The sequence below is a fragment of the Rhipicephalus sanguineus genome, unplaced genomic scaffold (assembly GCF_013339695.2).
Source record: "Rhipicephalus sanguineus isolate Rsan-2018 unplaced genomic scaffold, BIME_Rsan_1.4 Seq560, whole genome shotgun sequence".
NCBI lineage: Eukaryota > Metazoa > Arthropoda > Arachnida > Ixodida > Ixodidae > Rhipicephalus > Rhipicephalus sanguineus.
Window position 1 is genome coordinate 353,585 of NW_023615514.1, and position 25,868 is coordinate 379,452.

At 48.3% G+C, this 25,868-nt stretch overlaps 3 protein-coding genes across 3 annotated transcripts in view; 1 reads left to right on the forward strand and 2 right to left on the reverse strand.

Annotated features, from left to right (window-relative positions):
* Positions 1–15,254, reverse strand: part of LOC125756725 (uncharacterized protein K02A2.6-like) — an 86,469-nt gene extending 71,215 nt beyond the window's left edge. The window contains exon 1 of the mRNA XM_049411638.1: positions 13,465–15,254. The gene's annotated coding sequence lies outside the window, so the exon portion shown is untranslated. The remainder of the gene's footprint in view (positions 1–13,464) is intronic.
* The window catches only part of LOC119377737 (uncharacterized), a 62,305-nt gene extending 38,247 nt beyond the window's left edge, over positions 1–24,058 (forward strand). Inside the window, exons 3-5 of the mRNA XM_049411641.1 lie at positions 20,455–20,523; positions 22,118–22,207; positions 23,942–24,058. Coding sequence (XP_049267598.1) covers positions 20,455–20,523; positions 22,118–22,207; positions 23,942–24,058 — 276 coding nt within the window. The remainder of the gene's footprint in view (positions 1–20,454; positions 20,524–22,117; positions 22,208–23,941) is intronic.
* Positions 11,610–13,420, reverse strand: LOC125756727 (uncharacterized protein K02A2.6-like). Its single transcript, XM_049411640.1, has 2 exons — positions 12,695–13,420; positions 11,610–12,582 (listed from the first exon to the last, which is right to left on the reverse strand). The coding sequence occupies exons 1-2, from the start codon at positions 12,820–12,822 to the stop codon at positions 12,282–12,284; spliced, it is 429 nt and encodes a 142-aa protein (XP_049267597.1). The 5' UTR covers positions 12,823–13,420; the 3' UTR covers positions 11,610–12,281.
* Positions 24,059–25,868: the final 1,810 nt, after the last annotated feature.

Sequence of the window (25,868 nt, forward strand, 5' to 3'; positions counted from 1 at the left end):
GGGTGCAATGTCAACATCTGATAGTCTTTCTATAGGTCCACTTTTACTGATAAGGCGCCAGTAACAGCATCGAACGTCGCATGCGCGCGGCAGCCATCTGTGGAATTGGCTTTGTCTGTCCAAATAGGCTAGCTAGAGGAAGGTGATCGGAATAAATCGTGAACTCACGCCCATAAATGCATTTATGAAAGCACTTTACCTCAAACACCACGGCCAACGCCTCCTTCTCGATATGCGCGTAGGCTTTCTCGGCGCTGCTTAGCGCGCGCGACGCGTATGCTATCGGCTTCTCTTGGCCGCAAATAACATGAAATAAAACTGCTCGAACCCCACAAGGGGATGCGTCGCAAACCAGACCTAGCGGTTTTTTAGGGTCGTAGAAGGTTAGTACTGAATCCTGAGTGAGCATTTTCTTGCTTTTCTGAAATGCCTTTTCAGTCTCCTCCGACCATGCCCATGGTTCCTCTTTTTGAAGAAGTTGGTATACTGGCCTTAGTTCCGATGACATGTTCCGCATGAAACGGGAATAAAATGCCAACGTGGCAAGATAGCCCTTTAGTTCCGTGCAATTTTTAGGCTTTGGAGCCTTTCTAATTGTTTCCACCTTTCCAAGGCAAGGGTGCACGCCTGTCTCATCAATGACGTGGTCCAGATATCTTACGCACTTCACAAAAAATTTCAACTTTTCGTGACTTACTTTGACGCCATGCTTTGCGAAGCGCTGCAGGACTGCTTCTACACGTGCCAGGCATTCGTTGTAGTCGGCACCTGTGATAGGCACATCGTCAAGGTAACAAACTACTCCACTTAGTCCCTTCAGCAACTCGTCCATGATTGCTTGGAATAATGCTGGTGCACTGGAAATGCCGTAGGGCATTCGAACATATTGAAATAAGCCCATGTGTGTATTTATAGTCAACAAGGGCCTTGAGTCAGGGTGCAGCTCCGTTTGCTGGTACGCTGACGACAAGTCCAAAACGGTAAGCACTTTGCCTCCTGCTAGGACCGCGAACATGTCTTGAACCCTGAATGAGCATTTTCTTGCTTTTCTGAAATGCCTTGCCAACAACAATGAACTTGCTGTATTTCTTGATGATTTCGACTATCGCAACGTTCAGTCGAACTGGAGTATCTTTCTTGCTAAGGTTGTGGAATTAACAGATAAGTACATCCCTGCTTACGCGATCTCCTCCAACCTAAAAAATCCGTGGTATAATCATCAGCTAAAACGCTTGTCTAACAAAAAGAAGCGTCTCTTCAAATCGGCTAAACTTAGTAATAGCAAGGCTCGCCGGTCAGCTTAGAAACAGAACGGTGATGAATACGTGCAGGCCTTAAAAGTTTTCAAAGAAAGTTTTCTAGGCAATACCTTACCTAGGATGTTGAAGACTAACCCTAAAAGATTTTGGCGTGTGATCAGTCCCCAAGACAACGATGTAATAGTACTTAACGATCCTAACGGTGACGCTGTACCGACCGACCAATGCTCCAACATACTTAATGATGTTTTCTCAAGAAAATTTTCTTTACCCACCACCGCCACTGCTCCTCATGTGCAACCTTATTACCACGACGATATGTTTCTGTCATTTTCAGTTACGATGGTGTCGCAAGCATTATTAAGTGACTAAAACCGTCCTCGGCACCGGGTAGCGATCAAATAAACGTCAAGTTCCTCCAAATTACTGTCTGTTATTCATCCATAATACTATCGCGGGCGAAACAAGACAGACAACCAGGAGTCGATGTCTGCCCCGGAACCAGAGAAGCAAAACGTTCTCTTCTTTTCACCCAAACGTGTATGTGCCACAGCGGGATGGTATGCGTCATTACCCCCTCTCCCAAAGAAGCATCGTTTCGATGCTGTATATGAGGGCAAAAGAGAAAATGAAGAAGGATACCATACTGGCGAAATAAATGTGTCGCGACACAAAATAACGTAGGCTGCTGCTATCAAACAATGATTCAAATAACACGAAAGAACAAAACGAAAAAGAGAAAACAAGAGGACACACGCTCAGTCGTCAATGAAGTCAATGTCACTCCACAGTCGAGTCACAGCGAGAAAAGTACAGTTTCAGCCTAGAAACATGGATGAATTCAGTTTGTGGAAGGCGACGGGAACGTCTCGAGGTGCCTTCTGGGAGAACCTCATAAGTAACGTCGCTGAGACGTCGTACAATCTTGTAAGGGCCAAAGTAGCGGCGTAGCAGCTTTTCTGAACGGCCACGCTGTCTGATGGGGGTCCACACCCAGACTTCATCACCAGGATTGAAAGTAACTTCTCGGTGACGAAGATTGTAGCGGCGTGCGTCTGCAGTTTGGCGACATTGAATACGGCGTCGCGCGAGTTGACGGGCCTCCTCGGCGCGTTGAGCGAACATCGCAGCATCCGTGGAAAACATTCCTAGGTTGTCGGGGAGGATCGTGGCGTCGAGCATTCTGGTAACCTCTCGACCGTGGACTAAGCGAAAAGGGGTGAAACCTGTACATTCTTTTTTTGCAGTATTATACGCAAAAGTGACGTAAGGCAGGATATCGTCCCAGTTCTTGTGGTCAATGGCTACATACATTGACAGCATGTCTGCAATCGTCTTGTTGAGTCGTTCAGTCAGCCCGTTTGTTTGCGGGTGATAGGCCGTTGTTTTGCGATGTTCTGTGCCACTTAACATCAAGACTTCTTGCAGCATCTCTGCAGTGAAAGCTGTCCCACGGTCAGTGACGACGACAGCTGGCGCTCCGTGACGGAGGACGACGCTGTTAACAAAAAAATGGGCAACGTCTGCTGCGGTAGCTTTTGCGGTAGTTTCGCAGTACCGTGTTAAGTAATCGGTAGCGACCATAATCCACCGATTTCCAGACGAAGACGTGGGCAATGATCCCAGCAAGTCCATGCCAATCTGATGAAAAGGCGCCTTCGGTGTGGCTATTGGTTGTAGCAGTCCCGCTGGTCGTGTAGGTGGAGTCTTACGCCTTTGGCAGTCGCGACACGTGCGAACGTAGTGCTTCACAGTCTTCGCGAGACGTGGCCAGTAGTAGGAGCGGCGAATCCGTTGGAACGTGCGTGTATAGCCAAGGTGTCCGGACTATGGTTCGTCGTGACAAGAACGTAAAATGTCGTCACGAAGCGTGGTTGGCACAACTAGCAGGTATGTGGCTTGCGTATGTTCAAAGTTCTTATAAAGAAATCCATCCCTGAAACAAAAGGAGTCTAGCAAGCGTGCGAAACTTCGAGGAGGGTGAGGTGTGCGCCCTTCCAGGTAGTCAATGAGCGGGCTGAGCTGCGACACGTCACGCTGTTGCTCAGCCAAGCTGGTTGCTGTCACGGCAGAAAGAAAAGTGTCGTCGTCTTCAAGGTCAGTGTTGGCATTTCCGACTGGCGCACGTGAAAGACAGTCAGCATCGGTGTGTACGATGGTGACGTCGAATTCTTGTAGCCGAAGGCTCCATCGTGCAAGACGTCCTGAGGGATCCTTGAGATTCGCGAGCCAACAGGTTGCCAACAGGTTGAGGTTGCTAACTACCCTGAATGGGCGGCCGTACAAGTATCGCCGAAACTTTGTTATGGCCCAGACAACAGCTAGGCATTGTTTTTCTGTAGCAGAATAGGTTTTCTCAGCAGGTGATAAGGTTCTGCTCGCATAAGCAATCACGCGATCTACGCCATTGTGCCACTAAACTAATACGGCGCCGAGGCCGGCGTTGCTGGCGTCTGTGTGTAACTATGTGTCAGCGTTTTCGTGAAAATGACCCAGTACAGACGGAGCCTGGAGATGGTTTCGGAGGGTGTCGAAAGCATGGCGCTGATCCTGACCCCAAACAAACGGGACGCCGTCTTTTGTAAGTTGATTGAGGGGTTCAGCAATCTTCGAAAAAATTTTGACGAAGCGCCTGTAGTACGCACAGAGCCCCAAAAATCGGCGTAGGTCGCGCTTATTTGTGGGCACGGGAAATGCGGTAACGGCGCTGGTTTTCTCGGGGTCAGGGCGGATGCCGGTATAGCTGACAACGTGGCCTAGGAATTTCAGTTCTTCGTATCCAAAATGGCACTTCTCAGGATTGAGAGAAAGCCCAGCTCTTCTTATTGCCTGAAGGGCTGTCTGCAGCCACTGGACGTGTTCTTCAAACGTGTCTGCGAAGACCACCACGTCGTCAAGGTAAAGAAGACATGATTTCCATTTGAGCCATGTCAGAAGCGAATCCATCATCCTTTGAAAAGTAGCTGGCGCTGAGCATAGACCGAAAGGCAGGACCTTAAACTCGTAGAGGCTGTCAGGAGTAATAAAAGCAGTTTTTTCGCGGTCACGCTCGTCAACTGCGATTTGCCAGTAGCCACTGCGAAGATTCATGGAAGAAAAATATCTGCCTTGCGTATACGGTCCAAGGAGTCATCTATTCGGGGTAGAGGATAAACGTCTTTTTTTGGTGACATTGTTAAATTTCCGATAATCGGCGCAAAAGCGCAACGTACCATCCTTCTTCTTCACTAACAGAATTGGTGAAGCCCAGGGACTGGTCGATGGCTGGATGACGTCGTCTTTTAGCATCTGCTGAACTTGGTCACGTACAGCGTCTTGTTCCTGGGTTCGGTGATGATACGATGCTGAGCAAGCGGTGTCTGTTTAACCTTCGACGTTGTAGCGAAGCAGTCTTGAAATGAGCCGAGTATACGCATAAGGCTTTCTCGTTGTGCGTCGAGAGTGCTCGTGAAGTCCTCGGTAGAATGGTCGCCAGACGAAAGTGAAGCCAATGTTGACGAACTCTGGGCGTCTGCAATTTCCTCAAAGTAGGCAATGGCGGTGCGTCGGGCAAGATGACGATATTCGTCGCTGAAGTTCGTGACCAGCAGGTGAGCTCGTCTGTTGCTAGGCTGAATTATTCCTCGGGCAACACAGATTTGTCGTGAAAGAAGGAAAGACAAATTGGCCTCCGCAATTACAGCGTTGGACACGTCCTGTCCCAATTCTACAGTGACAAAGAGACTGCTTCGAGACGGCAGAGTCACAGAATCATCGGCAATACGTAACGCTGTCTTCGGCAATTCGGTGCTGTCAGTGGCGGCACGAAAAGGTTCCTCGAATGGCACAAGTAATCCACGGAGGTCAACGACTGAGCCGTATGCACGAAGAAAGTCCATTCCCAGGATGACTGGCCGAGAGCACACAGACAACACGAGGAAATACCCTGTAAATGTCGGCGCACGTATTCGAATACGTGACGTGCACATTCCAGTCGGCCTCACCAGATGGCCACCTGCCGTGCGCAACTGGGGTCCTTGCCACGGTGTGGTAACTTTCCTCAGTTCAGATGCCAGTGTGGCGCTCATAACAGAATAGTCGGCGCCGGTGTCAACAAGGGCGGTGACAGCGTGGTTGTCCACGAAGACGGCGATGTCGGCAGAAACGATCTTTTTTACTGTCGGAAAACATTGAAAAACCGGAACGGTCGTCGTCGCGTCGCTGCGTCGAGGGAGGTTCTTTGAAAGTTCGTCGGTCAGCGACTTCACCCCCAGAAGTCGCGGTTCCTAGTTTCCCCTGCGAGGACTCGGTGACCGCCTCCTGAAAGGAGCGTAAGACGACGAGGGCAAGGTAGGTGATGTAGACCGGCGAGTCGATGGCGATCTCGATTGGCGCCTCTCAACAGTCGCAGGAATTCGCTGGCCCGTGGATACGCCTTGATTTCGCGGGGGCGCTCACCGTAGCGTGGGCATCGAGCATCAGGGTGGAAGCCGCGGAGACCTAGTTGATGGTACTGACAGTTGCGATACACGTGACCCGTTTCGCCGCAGTGGTAGCAGAGCGGACGATTGTCCGACGTGCGCCACACACTTGCCTTGCTAGCGCTTTGTCTCGATGCAGACGGCAGATATGTTTGTGCGCTCGGAAACCTTGAACCGGGAGGCAGACTTGAAGCGGTGTCCTGGAATGGGTGCGTAGCCTGGTCCATTGTCCGCATAGAGAGAACTGTTGCTGGTGGCGCAGAAGATCGCAGTGCCGCCGCATATGTCAGAACGGGGGCCTCAGGTATGGGTGGTGCGAGCGGCGCAAGAGGTGCGACTGCCTGCCTTATTTCTTGTCTGATTACGTCCGCGAGTGCAGTCAGAAGTGCTTGGGCTCCTACTGCATGGAGTTGTCGCAGTTCGTCCCGCAGACTTCGTATGAAGTCTGCGAGGGCCTGCCTTTCGCTGTCAGATCCGATGGAGCATGCAGTGGCCGTGATGTCGTTGCGTTCGTACTGGGACGACCGCTGCTGGAGAGTACGCTCCATCGTGGTTGCCTCACTGATGAACTCGGCCACAGTTGTCGGTGGATTGCGCACAAGTCCAGCGAAAAGCTGTTCTTTCACCCCACGCATCAAGTGTCGCACCTTCTTTTCCGCTGACATGGCAGGGTCTGCGCGCCGGAAGAGTCGAAGCATGTCCTTGACAAACATTGAAACTCGCTCGTTCGGCCGCTGATTCCTGCACGAGATGGCTTGTTCAGCTCTCTCCTTCCTTTCGGCGTTGCGGTACGCGTCGCGGAGCTGTCGACTAAACTCTTGCCATGTTGCAAAGGAGCCCTCGTGGTTCTCGTACCACGTTTTCGCAGAATCTTCCAATGCGAAGTAGACTCTCCGCAGCTTGCGAACGTCGTCCCATTCGTTGATGCTGGCAACCCGATCAAAGTGGTCGAGCCAGTCATAAACATCTTCAAAAATGTCTCCATGGAATGGTCTTGGTGTCTATAACGCACGAAAAACATGCGCGAGGGGAGAACAATGGGCATCATTAGTTTGATTCGCCTGGCTTGTTGTCGGAGTTGTCATCTTTTCGAGTCTAGATAAAATGGGACCCAATTCGGGGGGTAATCCTTGCAGGCGGCGGCTGCTTCTTGCTCTGCGAGATGTAGCTGTCTCCAAGGTGCTAGAAGTGACGGCCGACACTTAGGAGCCAAGGTACATGTACCCAACGCCTCCACCAGTAATGTCGCGGGCGAAACAAGACAGACAACCAGGAGTCGACGTCTGCCCCGGAACCAGAGTAGCAAAACGTTCTCTTCTTCTTCTCACCCAAACGTGTATGTTCCACAGCGGGATGGAATGTGTCAATACAAACCAAAATTTTTCAACAGTCTCTCAACGACGGTGTTCTCCTGTCTTAGTGGAAAGTCGGGAAGGTAGTTCCAATCCATAAATCAGGTAATAAGCACTCTCCTTTAAGCTGCAGACCCGTTCCTCTCACTAGTATACCACGCAAAATATTAGAACACATTTTGGCTTCTCACCTCGCAAACTTTTTAGAGTCGCACTCATTTTTCAATCATTCGCAGCGTGGATTTCGCAAATCATACTCTTGCGAAACTCAATTAACACTTTTCGTACATAAACTAAACACCATTCTTGACAACAGCTCCTTAGCCGACTGTATTTTCCTCGATTTTTCTAAAGCTTTTGACAAGGTTTGTCACAAACTGCTCATTTAAAAATTACGACTACTTAAACTTGATTCCTGCCTTGTAACCTGGATTGGAAGCTTCCTTGCTAACCGCTCCCAATTTGTCTCAGCTAATGGAACTTATTCCGAAGAATGTGCGGTACATTCTGGTTTACCACAGGGCTCCGTCCTTGGTTCGCTTCTTTTTCTAATCTATATTAACGATTTGCCATCTTGCGTCTCCTCATATGTTCATCTGTTTGCCGATGATTGTGTAATTTTTCGTGAAATAACGGGACCTAACGACGTCGCCCTTCTTCAATCTGACCTTACTGCTGTCCTTAACTGGTGTAACACATGGCTCATGGAATTAAACTGTAAAAAAATGTAAATTCATGCGTGTGTCAAGGAAAATCACTAGTTTACCTGTTAACAACTTAGATAACACACGATTAGATAGTGTCACCTCATACAAGTACCTCGGAGTTCATATCAGTAACAACCTAACATGGCATACTCATATTAACTATGTTGTTTGTAACGCTAATCGCATGCTCGGATATCTTCGTCGTAACTTCACAAAATCACGTTCTTCTGTCAAACTAATACTGCATAAAACACTCATTCGCACTAACATGAATATGCCGCATCGGTTTGGGATCCATATCACAATAACTTCGTGCGTTCATTAGCAATGGTACAGAATAACTCTGTTCGCTTTATAACTTCTAATTACAATCGAAACGCGAGCATCACACTAAAGAAATCTAACCTTAAATTACCTTCACTTGCTTCTCGTCGTACAACGCTCCGCTTAACCCTTTTTCACAAACTTTACCACCATTCATACTTACGTGATTTGCTAATACTTTCGCCGCATTATGTTTCTCACCGTTTGAATCATGTTCATAATGTTGCCATCCCATGGTCTAAAACTGAATCATTTCGACAATCGTACTTACCGCGCACATCAAATGATTGGAATTGCCTTGCCGCATCGCTTGTAACAATTTCAGATCATGACACATTTGTGACTGTATTAGCCAATTCTTTTAATACCTTGTAGTAGCTTTCCTCTGATATGCCATATTTGTACATCTATAAATAAGAACATTGCACTGTTACCTGTTGTATTGAATTATAACAGCGATTATTGTATATTGAGAAACATTCCTCATAATTTTCACCAGAATGTATCCTTCTATTTTCTATTTTTCTATTTGCCATTTTGATATTTGCTATTTTTGTATTTTTTGCCTATCATATTCTGTTGCATAATCAGGAACATTGTATTGCCTCTTTGTACTTACAAACTTGTTCGTTATTATTTTTACCACTCCCCTCTTTAATGTCTGTTGACCCTGAGGGCAAAATAAACAAATAAACAAACCGTTGGCAGCGGGTAGTGATCAGTTTTAACGCAGGGATTTACTGTCACTTTATAGTCTCCCCAAAGGCGCACTTTGTTCCCTGGTTTTTCGACTACCACCAGCGGTGTGGCCCAGTCGCATTTTGTTACACCCACCAGTACCCCATCAGCTTGTAGGCTATCTAGCTCTTATGACAACGTATCGGTATAGCGCAGCTCAGTTTGAGCATAAAGAAAAGAGGCTTCAGCGAAGAAGGAAACACAGGCAACAGGATGAGCGCTAAACTTCCAACTTTTTGTTTATTGCATGACCCTACAGCACATTATATGGCTCACCCCACAGCACACGTGACGCCGCTACCTGACCAAAAACCAAACATGTGGCGCAGCACACGTGACCAGAAAACGCAGTTTACACAAATATCACATTAACTACACCTCACTGCACACGCTCAAGAAAATCGATCTCTTTTTCAGATAAGGCTATAGATGGCGTACTCACACACAGCTTCACACATTTCGCAATAGAATTCGCCTCGATGATCTCACGTGTCAGCTGATTACGACTGCGGCCCAAAACGACACAACGGTCAAACAATGGAGTGCATGCACACGTCTTACAATGCATAGCCAGGAAACTGCCTGAGGAAACCTTGTTTTTTACATTGCAACAATGTTCGCGTAGGATCTTGCTCACCCTTGCGAAGGAAGGTGGCTTCTGTGTGTTTTCATCAGGGGTGTTTTGTGAAAAAGCCAGCAATGCCATTGCCAAGGTCTTCAACCGGCGGGACGATGTGTCGCTGAGCAAGGTAAAGTCCTCAGCTGTTAAGCTTTGCAAGAAGTTCAACCTTGAGAAATTACAGAAGTCCTTAGCAAGGAGCAAGAGGGACCACCTGTTGGTTCAATTCAGCGCAAAAACCCATAGGGTGGACGTTCCCCTAAGGGTGATTGTGTCAGAATATGACTCCTGGCAGAAGCCAAGCTTAAGTGTTTGTCAGTTAACGACCCCTTCTTGATAAGAAACTCGGGTGAAATAATCAAATTTTTAGAAACTAATGCTGACAAAGGTTACCAAGCTTTTTCCATTGACATCAAGGATCTTTTTTACTCCAGTCCTCACAAAGACCTGCTAGAAGTTGTGGAACAATCTATTGACGAATATGAGGCCATCAAGTTCCAAAATGAAGCCTTGATATCTGGTAGCCATTTTTTAGAGCTTTTAAACTTTTATCTCGTGTCAACATTTATTAAATGGGATGATGTCGTTTATCTACAGAAGAAGGGGATGTGTATAGGATCGTGCATTGCACCCATACTCAGCGACCTTTTTTTATCCCGACGCGATTTCATTCTGTCCGATAAGCTCACTAAGACGAAAGTGCGAAAAGTTTTTCGTTATGTTGAAGATTTCTTGTTTTTTATTGAGTGTGCCTCAAGTGACGTTGAACGTCAGGTTGCAGAAATTCTGCCAACCATTAAGGATTGTCTGGTTCCCCTTGACGTAACGTATGAAATACCGCAAGAAGGTACTATCCGGTTTCTAGACCTTCGTCTGTTTTGTGCAGTAGAACATACTTGCTGGTGCTATGAACCGCGCTCAGAAAAGCCTCTCCTGCAGTACAATTCAGCGCATTCAAAACTAATAAAACGAGGGGTTGCCAGAGCATGCTTTAGGAATGCCTTGATGAAGTCATGTCATCACACTATGGCCGCTAGTTTTGCAGGACAAAGCAAGCGATTATCCCTGGCGGGCTATCCAGTGTTGGTGCAGGTGTCAGTGGCTGAGGGCTTGTTGCAAGGTTCACGTAAGCGGGGACGTCTGCAGAACAATGGTGTGCCAGATGCTGGAAAAACCAGTGTCATACCCTATGTGCATAAATTTTCACACCATTTGAAGAAGATAGCCCTGAGAGAAAACGTCCGCGTAGTGTTCTCTGCCCCAGTGAAACTAAATCGACTATGCAAGCTGACGAATCCTATGAAGGAGTCGCAACCCGCCTGTGGAAAGAGGCATGTGACTAGGTTTGTGGAATGTTCCCTAGCTGTCGTGTATATGTTCCCTCTGTCGTGCGATGCGGTTTACATAGGACAGACGGGTAGGTGTATCAATGACCGCCTACGCGAACATTGTTGCAATGTAAAAAACAAGGTTTCCTCAGGCAGTTTCCTGGCTATGCATTGTAAGACGTGTGCATGCACTCCATTGTTTGACCGTTGTGTCGTTTTGGGCCGCAGTCGTAATCAGTTGACACGTGAGATCATCGAGGCCAATTCTATTGCGAAATGTGTGAAGCTGTGTGTGAGTACGCCATCTATAGCCTTATCTGAAAAAGAGATCGATTTTCTTGAGCGTGTGCAATGAGGTGTATTTAATGTGATATTTGTGTAAACTGCGTTTTCTGGTCATGTGTGCTGCGCCACATGTTTGGTTTTTGGTCAGGTAGCGGCGTCACGTGTGCTGTGGGGTGAGCCATATAATGTGCTGTAGGGTCATGCAATAAACAAAAAGTTGGAAGTTTAGCGCTCATCCTGTTGCCTGTGTTTCCTTCTTCGCTGAAGCCTCTTTTCTTTATGCTCAAACTGAGCTGCGCTATACCAATACGTTGTCATAATGCACCAACTTGCCCATTCTGCAGTACTTATCTAGCTGTTCTTTAACTCGCTCCCTTATGGCATATGGTACTGGACGTGCCTTGCAGAACACTGGCAAGCTACCTTCTTTTAAGGAATGTTTCGCTTGAAAGCCCTTTATCAGTCCTAACCCAGGAGTGAAAACGCTGGCATACCTTTGTCGTGTTCCAGGGCTTCCGGGTATGAAGACGCCGACAGTATTCAAACATGCTTTATTCGCATGCCAGCAACATAGCGATAACCAAGAGTGCCGAAGGAAAAGTGCCCCCGCCCCACCGCGCGCCAAGCGCTTTTATTCACATCGTGGGCGAGGGTGTTGCGATATGGGCCGCGTGACAGAGTATCGCACAAGCACACGTGTACAGATATGCGACATCCCCCCACACTTATTTGGATCCCCAAGCATTGTCCAAAAAGTTCACGGCACAAAGCGATCAGGTGGGCGACGCTGTCTCTGCGGGTAGCGACGTTCGCTAGGAGCGTTTGAAGTGTCCGCCGGTTCACTTTGTGCGGTGGGCGAGCTGTCGACGTCATGTGATGAGTCGCAGGCCGGGACCTGTGCGGGAACTTCTTGCTGCCTTTCACTGAAGGGTAGTTCGAACTCCGTGGCGATGCCGGTGTTATCGTTGCGGATGTGATTTTGGTGACGCACCCACTGGAACACACCACGCGGAGTCACTACACTTAACCGATATGACACTGGTCCCGTACGGGCAAGAACTGTTGCACACAGCCACTTTGGTCCCGATCGGAAATTGCGCACACGAACGGCATCACCAACAGCGATGACGTTGTCACGACACGGGTGACGCCTTGTCTGGTCGAACTGGCGCTGGCGCACTCTGTTCTCGACCGCTGGTCGTATGAGGTCTAGTCTGGTCCGCAGGCGTCTCGCAGGAGCAAAGTGGAAGGGGCCTCCCCTGTCGTAGCATGAGGCGTATTACGATACGTCAGAAGGAAGTCGGCTAACTCCTCACTGGCGCTCCTCGGACTGGTCTTGCGGAGCGCTGACTTCAAAGTCTGAACAAAACGTTCAGCCAGTCCGTTGCTACTTGGGTGATACGGTGCGGTTCTTACGTGCCGAATGCCCCTGTGCTTGAGGTAGGCTTGGAACTCTGCAGAAATGAACTGGCTTCCGTTGTCGGACACGAGTGTTTCTGGAAATCCAAATCTGCAGAAAAGTTCATGAATGCAAGCAATGGTTGCCTCTGATGTAGTGGTTGTCATGGGACATACTTCTGGCCACTTGGAATGGGCGTCGACTACTACTAAGTAGGATATACCTTTTACTGGACCTGCAAAGTCCATGTGTAGGCGTTGCCAAGGACGCGTCGGCCAGGACCATGGATGGAGCGGCGCTTTCACTGGCAAACTGCGTGTCTCTGCGCATGCGTGACAAGAGCCGACACATCTCTCTATGTCCTGATCGATATTTGGCCACCACACATAGCTTCTTGCAAGCTCTTTGGTGCGCACCACTCCCGGATGCCCCTCATGTAATTCATCTAGGACAAATTTACGGAATTTTTCTGGTACCACCACACGCATTCCCAGCATGACACAACCTTGATATAAAGAAAGCTCTAGTTTCCTGCAGAAAAAAGGTTTCAGGTTCGCAGATACGTTAGCAGGCCAGCCTGACAAGATGTACTGCACTACTTGACGGAACACTGGATCCCGTGCAGTTTCCTCTGCGATCTGTTTACTGCAGACGGGCATGCTGTCTAAACGCAAAACCAGAAAATTTTCTGTTGCCCGTCTGTTCCCGGTTGCTGGATTGGAAGGCGCGATAAGCAATCAGCCCACGTTCTGCGCTGAAGGGCGATACTGCAAAGAAAAAGAATATGCAGAAAGCGTGACTGCCCAGCGTTGCAGTCTGGCAGCTGCGATGGCAGGAATGCCTGTTTTGGGGCCAAAGATCGTCTCAAGTGGCTTGTGATCCGTGAGCAACACAAACTTCCGTCCGTAAACGTAGTAATGGAACTTCTTGACTCCAAAAACAAGCGCTAATGCTTTCTCCAATTGACTGTAACCTTGTTCAGCTTTTGTTAACGTTCGTGAAGCATAGGCTATTGGATGAACTTGGCCTTGAAAAACGTGTGACAAAACTGCGCCTATTCCGTAGGAAGAAGCATCGCATGACAACTGCAATGGCAAACTGGGATCATAGTGAATCAGAATAGGCTTTGACGACAGCAGTTTTTTACTTGCGCAAACGCACTTTGACAAGCGGCGTTCCATTGCCAAGGTTCGTCCTTACTCAAGAGCTTGTTCAAAGGAAAGAGTATGGATGAGAGATTCGGAACAAACTTTCCATAGTAATTTATGAGTCCTAACACTGACTGCAGCTGCTGTTTGTCTGTTGGAGCTGGTGCATTTGCAATTGCGACCAACTTTTCATCCGTCGGGCGAACACCGTCTTTTGTGATGACGTGACCCAAGTACTGCAGTTCATTGCGAAAAAAATCGCATTTCGAAGGTTTGACGCGAAATCCGCGTTCTGATAGCCGCTTCAGCACAGCTTCCAGGTTGAGCAAGTGTTCTGCTTCTGTGTGGCCCGTGATCAGTATGTCATCGAGATAACAAGTTACGCCGTTTAGTCCTTTCAGCGCATTATCCATAATACGCTGAAATATTGCGGGAGCCGATGAAATGCCAAACGGTAGGCGGTTGACCAGAAACAGACCCTTGTGCGTATTCAGCGTAAGGTATTCTTTGGATTCGTCGTCCATTTCGACCTGCTGATACGCTCTACTTAGGTCAATCTTTGAAAAATGTTGTCCGCCTGCCAGCGCGGCAAATAGCTCGTCCGCTTTCGGTAGCGGATACCTTTCGATGTCCAGTATCGGGTTTAGCGTGACTTTGTAATCACCGCACAGTCTGACTGAACCATCGCGTTTAACAACTGGCACGACCGGCGTTGCGTACGGGCTTGTGGTCACGGGTGTAATAATCCCTAGCTCTTGCAGCTTCGACAATTCCTGCTCGACAGCAGTTTTTAGAGCGAAAGGCACGCTTCTTGCTTTGAAAAATCTTGGCTTCGCGTCACCCCTTAAGAAAAGAGTAGCCTTTTCTCCCTTTACTGTGCCGAGTTCGTCCTTGAACAGGTCCTGATAGCGGTTTAGCAAGGACTAGTTTAGGCGATCTCTCAGAGCCATTTGTGTTTCCCACCTGCATGTGGTGAAGACCTTGTATTTGCGTCCAGTCCAGCTTGAGGTGTTGTAGCCAACTGCGCCCCAGCAGCGGCTGGCCGTCCTGGCGGAGCACGTACAAAGGCAACTGTTGGCGCTGCGCGTTGTACTGGACTGCAACAAATGCTACTCCGCAGGGCTTCACGGGTTCATTTGTATAGGTTCTCAAGGTGAGACTTGTCCTGCGCAAATGAGCTCTGGGAAAAAGAACCGAACTGTGAGACAGACATAACGGATACAGCAGCCCCTGTATCGAGTTCCATATTCACTGGTACGCCGTCAATAGCGACCTCGACCATGATTGGTTTTTGTCTTGCGTCTGCAGCAGGTTTTACACTCTTCAAATTGGTGCGTGGCAGTGACAAGGTACTAACATGCCGTTTATTTTTACTTTTCGATTCTTTTAGCTCTTTGCTCCGGCAAGCACTCTTGATGTGGCCCTTTTTGTTGCAATGAAAACATTTGGCATTCGCATACGGACAAGAGCTGGCGGTGTGTTTCACCGATCCGCAGCGATAACAAGAGGTAGAAGCTTCCCCAGTGCTTTTAACTTTGTGCACTTGAAATTCCTGCTGTGCTGTTGAGCGCGTAGCAGATGCGCTTTGAATCGCAGCTTCAATGGCTATCGCACGATCAACTGCTGTCTGAAACTTTAACTGATGTCTTCTGCAAATAAACTTCGTTGTATGTCAGCCCGAAGCAAACCAAAACAAATCTGTCCCTTAACGCTTGATCAAGAAAAGTACCGAACTCACAAGTTTGCGCGAGTCTACGCAGCTCTGCGGCATACTGAGTAATAGTCTCTTGCGGCAGTTGTGAGCGGCGATGAAATGTGGCTCTTTCGCCGATAATGGACAGTTTAGGAACAAAGTGGTTTCGCAGTAAGCTTAGAAGTTCTTCAAAAGACTTCTTAGCGGGAGTCTCAGGAGACGTTAACGACTTCAACAATGCGTATGTCTTCGGTCCTACTAGGCTTATCAAGGTATCAGCCTTCTGGTCCTCCGAGACTTTGTTAGCACGCAAAAATGCTTGGAGGCGTTCTTCATAACTAGCCCAATCTGCTGAAGATTCATCGAAGGGTTCTACTTGCCCCAAGTGCGCCGACATCGTTTCGCTGACTTGTCTTCTTGTGGCAGTCCACCAGGGTCCCAAGAACTTCGTCGCCAAGAACTATGTCGTGTTCCAGGGCTTCCGGGTATGAAGACGCCGACAGTATTCAAACATGCTTTATTCGCATGCCAGCAACATAGCGATAACCAAGAGTGCCGAAGGAAAAGTGCCCCCGCCCCACCGCGCGCCAAGCGCTTTTATTCACATCGTGGGCGAGGGTGTTGCGATATGGGCCGCGTGACAGAGTATCGCACAAGCACACGTGTACAGATATGCGACAACCTTTTCACAATGTTGTCCACCGTGAGCTCCGCTTGCACCGTGCGAATGCCATTCAAGTCGACGTCCAGGTTCTCAATGGAATCGCGTCCAAGTAGCGCTGGCTTGTTTCCTGGCACCACAACTACTGGTACAATATTGCGCTGTCCGTTGTACTCGACCGGAACCTCGGCTTGCCCCTTCACTTCCAGCGTTGCTTCTCCGTAAGTCTTCAGCTTAACCGTAGACAGTGTGAGCGGCGGAGGATTCACTAGCTGCTTCCATAGGTCTTCCGATATCAGAGAAACAGCGGCTCCTTTGTCTACCTGCATCTGCACGCGCTTCCTTCCGAGCGCAAGTTCTACCTGATACGGCTGCTTCGCAAGGCCGGCGTGATGTACGGCGTAGAGCATCATCTCATTATGTTCTTGCTGGTTCGCAACGGCGTGAATTTTTCCCGCACCCGGCGGGTGTTGTCCGCATACTCGAGACAAGTGACCCGTGCGTTTGCAGCTGTAGCACCTTGCTTTCCGATAATGACACGAATTAAGGTCGCACTCTTGCCCACAACGGTGACACTTTGTCTTGGTTGCCTCGTATTGCTTGCATGGCTTGACCAGCATTCCTTATCGCATGGACGTCGGCTTCCGTTCCACTGCCATGTCGAAACCCCCTGGACTCCTGTTCCGCCATTTCAACGCTTTTGGCAAAGTCACAAGCAGATTCAAACGACAGCTCCTACTTTTTTAGTAGACCCGTCTGAATGGCAGGGTTTTGCAGTCCAGCGACGAACCGGTCGCGCAGTGCGTCGTCAAGGAATGTGCCATACTTGCATTTAGCGGCCATATGCTTCAGTGCAACTGCAAACGTCGCTACTGTCTCACCTTCCGCTTGGCACCGCCTGTTGAATCTGAATCGCTCTGCGATGATTCGGCTTGCAGGCTCGTAATGGTAACTCAGTACCTTGACCAGGTCTTCGAGACTTTTCTCCGCAGGTGTCGCCGGTAGAAGCAAATTCCTGACCGTCTTGTACGCGTTCTTGCCAATGGCCGTTATGAAGGCCGACTTCTTAAGCTTCTCCTCCTGTACGGTGGCTACTTCGCAGTAGTGCTCGAATCTTTCCACGTACGAAGCAGTCTTCATCGCCGTCCTGCAGGAATGTGTCGAATTCCCACATCTTGACCATGCCGTGCTCTGGCCTGCCTCCGTCCTTCACGGGATCCGCCCCTTCCCATCGTAGATTCGTTTAAGCATCTTCGTCGCCAGTTCGTTTTCGTTTATTCGTTTATTAGTTCCTCAAGGGTCCCGAGGGACATTACATGAGGGGTGGGCAAGAAAACACGATGGATAAAAAGAAAGCAAAAACAGCAGCAACAATAACAACAAAAAATAGAAAAACAGCAGTAGGTCACATTTACAAGGATAAAATATGGCTTTTTACTGCAGTTTTATATTGTGCAAACTGAGATGACATGGCGATGTAGGCGGGAAGGTCGTTCCAGTCTTGCGCAGTCTGCAGGAAAAATGACTTCTGGAAGGTTTTTGTTTTAGATAATGGCGCGATGTCCGATGTGCAGGTCTGATGAATGCATGCCTGGTGGCCAGGAATGGAATAACTTATGATACAGGCACAAACGTGAAACTTTACGGCGAGTGGCAAGATGAGAAAGGCTAAGTTGAGATTTGACTGCTGACACACTTATGTTAGTCGAGTAATTCGCGATAATGAATCTGGAAGCACGGTTCTGGATGGATTCGAGCATAGTAGTAAGGTTAGCTTGATGAAGATCAAAAATGGCATCAGCATACTCAAGTTTAGGCCTTACGAGTGTTTTATAAGCTATTAGTTTAGTAGAAGAAGGTACCGAGGCAAGGTTGCTTGAAGGTATCCGAGAACTCGATTAGCAGAGTTAGTAATGCCTATGATGTGTTGTGACCATGTTAAATCAGATGAGATATGAACACCTAAGTATTTGGTAGTGTTAGCAGCGGCTACGGGGTAATTGTGTAGAGTGTATGTGTTAGCGATGTAGTCTTTACGTCGATGAAAAGTCATTACAAAAGTTTTGTTAATATTTAGGGACATTAATCAGTCTTTACGCCATTTCTGTATAGTGTTAAGATCTGTCTGTAAAACGGAAGAATGTAAGGTATTAGTTACAGGGTGATACGGCACGCAATCATCAGCGAATAATCTAATGTTAGAGTTGATGTTACATGGCAAGTCGTTAATGTAAATTGAAAAGAGGAGGGAGCCTGGTACCGTACCTTGTGGAACGCCAGAGTGAACACGAGAGAGGGGAGATTTGCAGGAGTTAGCAACAACAAACTGCCTGCGATGGGTTAGGAATTCGCGAATCCAGTAGAGCACGGAGGGGTCTAAGTTTAGGCATGAAAGTTTAAGCAGTAAGTGACGATGGGAAACCTTGCTGTTGTGGCTCGGGAACAAGAAGACAGATGTGACACGTCTCGTGGCGAACAGTTTAATCTGATAACCTAGCATCTTGCTTGGCACTATATTCACACAAGTTGCGGTGCGTCAGTAGTGACGTCACCGCGCTTTGTGCTTTTATTAGATACAACAAGGTCGTTTCCATCAAGGACTAGAGCATTCGGCATATTTCATAACTATACACTGAAATTGAGGCATAAGAATTAAGCAAGGTTCCACCGAACAGCGCACATGCAGCTAAACATTGATGATTTCGTCCAATGCGTGGTTTTATCCAAGCAGCGAATGAAGCTTGTTGGCGCAAGTTCATGTTGCATTGTGCTAGAAAGACAGTTACTGAAGCACTGAAGAACGACGAAAAAAGAAATAGCTCCTCGTCGTTTTAGAGCGAGAGCTCTACTAATTCCTCATCGTTTCACAGTAACCTGGAGCGGAAGATTATTATTATATTAATTGGGAATTATTTCGCTTTAATTTGTGGTTTATATCAAGTCGCCAATGTAAGGTCGCATGTACAGGGTGTTTCAAAAAATGTGTCGGAACAAACTCAAAACTAAGGGGAATGGAATATAGGCTTGCTGCATTCATAATTACCTCTTTCTTTCTTTCTTTTTTTTAGAGCGCCGCTCTTAGGCGCCCGTTCCTGCGTTGAGCGGTGCTGCCGTTGCCATCGGTGGCGTAACCGATAGACATGAAAAAGTAACCGCGATAGACATGAAAAAATAAAATGAGAAAAAAATGCCCAGGATCGAATGGGATTTGAACCCCCGGCCCCCTGCGTGGCAGCCGAGTATTCTACCACAGGGTCACGCTGGTGTTTGAAACTGCAAAATGACCCTATACAGACTTCATGTCGGGCAAGGAATCGCAATAACCTATGTAGTATAGCGTGGCAGAAGAGTATAGTAACAACCAGTCATCACACAATGCACAGTGTGCAGCTAATGTGTGGTTTAATGCTTCCCATCCACTGCAAACTGCTCAGCCATAATTCTTCATCGTCATTCTGAGGACAGTATTATAAAGCTTGACCAACCAACTAACCAACCATCAGCCCCATGCAGCATAAACAAAGAGCACATAATACCCTACAGATGTGTAGCGGGTACCTCGCTTACCCGCAGAAAGACGAATAATGGAGTGTTAGGTGGTGTCCTACTTCACAACAAAATATGATTTATGGCGTAGTGGATACTTTGCATGTGTACTCGTATTAACTGCCCCAAGAGAGTCTAGAAGGGGCTCTAGAAAGGCTGTTGTTCCAGCTTTCGATGGGACTGTACTGCGCGTTCCGCGCAGGTCTGGCGTTTTAGAGCGCAGCTCTTAGGTGCCCGTTCCTGCATTCAGTGGCGTCGCCGTTGGCGTAACCGACAGAGCGAACGACGACTAATATATATATATATATAAGGTGTAACGCCCCAAAGCACGATATGATTATGAGAGGCGCCGTAGTGGAGGGCTCCGGAAATTTCGACCACCTGGGGTTCTTTAACGTGCACCTAAATCTAAGTACACGGGCCTCAAACATTTTGGCCTCCATCAAAAATGCAGCCGCCGCGGCCGGGATTCGATCCCGCGACCTTCGGGTCAGCAGTCGAGCTCCATAACCACTAGACCACCGTCGTGGGGTAGAACAAGGACTTAAGAGAGTGAACAGCGTAGCACTCGATCGCTGGCAGTTTCTGTGGCAACGCGTGACGAATGTTACATTGCTACGACTGCGGAAGGCGAAAACTTCAAACGCAGTTGGCGATGGCCCAACACGAAGCTGGGCTCGGAATTCGCATTAGGCAGTATCGTAATCGTCGGGGAATTTTGTTCTACCGGCGTGTATATTAAGACGCCTAGTGACGTCAGTTACGACAGTTAATAAATAAATTAATATAATTACCATTTTAATTAGTCGAGACAGACGGTCAAATCAAATGAGAGAGTTGACGTCCTTCCTGCGAAGAGCTCGCTTTAAGGTCCTGTCGCTTTTCGCATTTCTGAGTACGCGTGGCCAAATAAAGTACTTTTTTGCTGTTTTCAGACATCGAAGATGAAATGGACCCTTCAGTCAATGAACTTCCTCGGGCTGCCTGACAGCTTTTCGAAGCAGGTACGTCTAGCTGCCCTAGCTTCATTTTCAAATAACTTCGTGGTTTTTAGTACGTAACGATCAAAGCGTTTGCTGCGCTTCCCGCATTTCCGCTAGCTCAAAATATACGTTGTTCGAAGTCTAATGCTGCTTTTTTTTCTTTCATGATATAATTCTCAGGAAAGAAATCGTTCTTGACGCTACAATTTTCGCATCAATAATCGCTAATTAGGCCCATCCTCTCCCCGAAAAATTCAAGGGCGCTTAAGCTTTTCATTCTTGGGGAAAAGCGGTAGCGTACCACTTCATTAAAACAACGCACTTACTAGATCCGCCTTGGAGCATCCGAAAATTGTGTCAGTCCCAAAGACCCACGTCACCCAGGTTCAGGTGATTGCAGTAAGCTAATAAGTTTCAAAGCTCCCGACCGAATCACGACCCTGAGACATGCACACTTATTACGATTCTGTCTTACAGGAACCTGACAAGCTGGCTTTTTGTTTGTTTGTTTTTATTGCGTAGGCGCTCTCATGCGACTGGGCCAGAGTTCTTCTGTCTCTGTGTCCGCTACGCGCGGCGTTAGTGCTGTCCATAAACAAACAAAGAGAAATAACCGAAGACGTTGGCGAGTTTCGAACCTACGACCATACGTAACACGCGGCTCCGAGGCCGCGTGTTACGTGTGTGGCTAAATACGCGCACATAGAAAAAGTAAATATGTATGAAACATTTTCACCAGCGACGCCGGTGCCCACGTGATCAGCGCGCCTGGTCACGTGATCGCCAGGAAAGCTCAGTGTGCGCAGTGATGCGGTGGAAGAACGGGGCGTGTACCCGCAAATCCGGGGTTCCGCCTAGAGGAGAGCCGCTCACGGCCACAGTGAATGACCGCTGAAAAGCGGCGACGCTTGTGGGTACTGGGCTTGCTGCGTCCCGTCCGTAGTTAAAGCAAGGGAGACGGAGGCTTCAACTCGCAACAAACAACAACAACAATTTATTTAACTCTACGCTGCATACGGCGGGGTCGGTCCAGGCACACGAGACGACGAGGCGACGACCATGATCGGCGGCAGCAGCAATCGGCCAGCGCGGGTGGCAGCATCCGTCCTTCCTGGCGTCCCAGGCACGTCTCCCCTGGGCGGCGCGCAGGCTGCCCCTTTTAAGCCGCGCAGATGGGCCACGCGCACCGCGTCTGCGCAGCACGTGGCGCTATCTCGCGATAGCCGGTGGGCGTGGTTCCCACACGCTGGAACGCTGAACGGCAGCTGACGACGGCGGTGACGGGAGCTAGATTCACAGAGAAGTGTTCGTAAGCGTCATTTCACTTGCTCATTTGCGCACGCACGTGACATCGCTTTAATAAGCAAGAACGAAGACGCCAAGAACAGATCAGAGCAGCAGCAGCATCGAAGATAGCAATGAGCTAGCAGCACAATAACGCATATTAGGTAAGTTCAGTGAAGTTCTGCAGTGTCCTTTTGCCTTTCGTTCTTTTTTGTTTTTTACTCTTACTGTTTTTAGTCCTGCTGATTGTCTCAGCAAAATGCATAATATGCCGCGAAGCCTATGCACCTACAGCAAATTCGAAATTAACAAAGTGTCCATCACCGTCCAGGTGCGCTTCCTCCACGACTGCCTGGACTCGGATCAAATGTGCTTGAGCGCCTGCGGTTTCTTCAAGGTCAACCTGACGCTCCTCGTGTCGGTAAGGCTGTGCTCATCAATCTACTTGCATGGGTACAGTCATGTTCAGAAGAAATGAGAGCTGCACTTCAAACTCAGATTGAGAGATCCATCCACCGGCGCGAGCGCCTTCTGCTCGTTCCTGAATGGAGTGCCATCCGCATCTTTCCCATTCGTGAGCTTGTTTAGAAATGCACCGAATATGTTCTATGAAGCTTCCCCAACAGCTGTTGCCCCAGTAACGTCGGTGCGCACACGACACTGACGTCGTATTGGCCTCGAGATCTTGGAGTGGCGCCTTCTGGCGTGTGACGTCAGAGCGGGGACTCCGCTTTCAACCGCGCTGCAGCAGCCGCTGCTCCTGTATGCGGATCGTCTGCTTTAGGCGGGAACTTTATCGAACGAACAGCCTGCGACGGTCAACTAACGTCTACAACGAACGTTTCGAGTGTAATCTTGAACTTGTTTTAGTTGCCGCACAATCGACAGGGCCCAGAAATCCCCCGGATGGCCGACGAGTGCGGCGATACCACCGACCGCATTGCTGCTAAGAAAGTGAAACTATGTGTGAGTGTTCTCGCTCGTTATCTTGTTTCCGCCGTACGATACTAATTAGTTTGAGTGTTTCTTTTGATATTTAAGTAAGCTTGCTGTTCCCCAGCATCTACAAGTATGCAAATAAAGCTTGTGAAAGGTCGCAGTGCCTCATCGAGGGCGACGCGGTGTACGACGTAGGCCACGTTGTTGAATGCGCGGTCGAGGCCGTCAACAGAGATCGCATCACCGTCGCAGCTCTCGTCCTGCAAACAAGTGCGCAAGTGCCGCCTTGTTGCACATCCTCCTGCCGATGACCATGATCGCAGTTTGTCCCGTAATGTTGGCTCAATGAGAACGATATTACGTGGCAGTTCATATTAATACCGCACAGGGCCGTCGCATGGGTATTAGAATATAACAAATAGTTAAACGATGATTATACCACGCACAGGGCCAAAGATATTAACAAAAGTTGCTGCTGGGCCAGTTGGTTCATACTTGCAAGGAAAGAATACTGATGCGCACACACATAAAAACACGGACTCAGGAGACTCGGACGAGCGCAAACTTTCAACTAACTTTATTTTTCGTCGTCAACAATATATGCCATCAGTCACGTGGTCACAACGCTAATCGCTTTTCACTGTCAGATCACAACAAGCCACGCAAGAATCTCTTTTCACCATGCAATAAGGAAACAGTAGACTGGATAACACACGCGTTTCCTCTAGTTGAGATAAAATAGGCTTCCAAAAGTTTTTATGTGTGTGCGCATCAGTATTCTTTCCTTGCAAGTATGAACCAACTCGCCCAGCAGCAACTTTTATTGAACCATATTTCAACTACAGCAGGCCCTTTCTTCAATGTTTCTCCTTCCCCGTCGTCGTCAACTATCAACCTTTTGGTGAGCCACACTGTTATGGCAACCTGCCGTGCAAGGTATCTCGGATTTTGTTTACGGAAAGGACTGGTACCTGCGGAAGTTCTTGGGCTGCTCGGTTTCGCGTGGCCGTCTCCGGGACATGCAAGACGGGTGTGTCGGATACTACGCGCTGAGCTCTGGCGGCAGATTAGGCTTCTGCAGGATTACTTGCGAGTTCTGTGCTACATTAGTGACCCTCCCTGGAAAGCAGAAATGAATCTCCGTTCATTAAGGACCCTTACTGCCCACATGGTCGAATTTTGGTGGGGTTCCTACCTGGCTAACGTTCTTGGCCAGCTGAACAAGAAAGAGGACAAGGAAATAGGTGTGTCACAGGTTCTGGTGCTAGGAGAGAACGTGGAACTTCCTGATAAAGAACTTCCTGCTCAAGAAGGGGCCGAAGTTCAGTCTTGAACCAGCCGTCCCGCCTCATGAGTTGTTGGGGTTTAATAGGCGTGTGGCGAGTAGGGCGCCTCAGGATCAACATGACCGGTGCCTCCTTGAGGTGTCGACGCTTTGACAAGGACTGTCAAAGCCAAGAAGGACTTCCGTCAGTGCCGGGCTCCGACAGATCTCGTCGTGAAGCATTTTAGGGACAATGACCTCCGACTGCTTCAAGCCGATAAAGAGGGTGGGTTTGTGGTTTTAGATGCTGTAAGTTTCAATGAGAAGGCTAGGAACGCCATTACTAAGAATTTTAAGGAGGTTAAAAGTAGCGCTATTCGTGTGAAGACAAGGGCAGCCAATTTGTGTAAGGAGCTTCAGCTTGAGAAATTGGCCAGAGGCGTTATTGCATGCAAAGGCAACACCTCAGTGTTTTTTTCACTGCGAAAACGCACAAGCCGGAAGTTCCGTTTCGTACAATAATAAGTGAAAAGAGATCTTGGCAGCACCTAGTAAGCCAATTCCTGCTAAGAATTTTAAATGTGTTAACGGTCGACGACCCTTTTGCTACCAAGAGCTCAGACGATGTTGTGCGTTTTTTGCAGGAGGAACATCGTATTGACTACATGTTCTCTGTTGATGTTGAAGACTTATTTTATTCTGTTCCACATGGCCAGTTATTTGTAGCGGTACGTGAGTGCATCGAAGCCGGTGGGGCCATTGACTTTCAAAACAACGCTGGTATGTCGGGGAATGACTTCATGTCGTTACTTGAATTTTATCTTCGCTCTACATTTTTAGCCCACGAGAACCGGTTTTATCTGCAGCGACAAGGGATTTGCATCGGGTCCTGTGTGGCACCTGCTTTGTGTAACATATTTTTAGCGGACGTGGATTGTTCTTTGTCTAACATCCTAGAGACAACGAATGTTATCAAAGTTTTTAGATATGTAGACGATTTTTAATACTTTTAAAGAAACCCATTGATTTTAATATTGACAAGTCTGTTGATTCTATCCTTGACGCGTTTTCAGCAGTGCGTGAAGGGTTTGACCTTTACCCATGAAATCCCTTGCAATAACTCGTTGCAGTTTTTAGATTTTAAGCACTCACGTGTGCAGGTCTTACAGCCCACGAGCGCAGAAGGGTCTGCTGCCATATGATTCAGCGCAGTCGAAACTAGTTAAGCGGGCGATAGTGAAGCTTTGTCTGGGGTCTGCGCTTGGAAAGTCATGCCCACATTCTATGCAGCTTTAGAAATCAAGTACGGCGAGTCTTGGAAGCCGGATACCCTTGCACGCTCGTTACGGCAGTCGCAGAGGCTCTCCTGCGAGAGTCAAAAGCACCCCGTTCCGGTTAGACACCAGGGCCGCAATCCAGAAGCCGCCCTGTAGTGTTGCCCTACATTCACCGCACTTCTCACAATCTGAAGAAGGTTGCGGGTAGGCACGATGTGCCGATGGTTTTTTCAGCCCCGTGCAAGCTGGCAAAGCTCTGCCCCAAAATTTCTTTGGCTAAGAAGAGTCCTGGAGTGTGTGGCATGAAGCACAAAATGCCTTATGTAGCCTGCGCGGTTGGTGTCGTCTATGAGATTCCGCTTTCATGTGGAAAGTCTTATGTCGGGCAGACCGGAAGGTGCATCAACGTTCGTGCAAGGGAACATGAATTGACCATAATTAATAAAGAGAACGCGCATTTACCAGCGCATGTCCGACATTGCATGTGCGCACCGAATTTCCGAGCGATCAGAGTTTTGGGCCGAAGCCAAGATAGCACTGCAAGGGAACTTTTGGAATCCTATTTTATCTCAACTAGAGGAAACTCGTGTGTTAGCCAGTCT

What these genes read in the sequence shown, in the direction of transcription:
- LOC125756727 (XM_049411640.1), bottom strand. Translation starts at nt 12,822, where the DNA reads ATGTGTCGGCTCTTGTCACGCATGCGCAGAGACACGCAGTTTGCCAGT. An exon ending in CTTTGCAGGTCCAGTAAAAG is followed by an intron (nt 12,583 to 12,694) that starts GTATATCCTACT and finishes ACTTTTCTGCAG; the next exon opens with ATTTGGATTTCCAGAAACAC.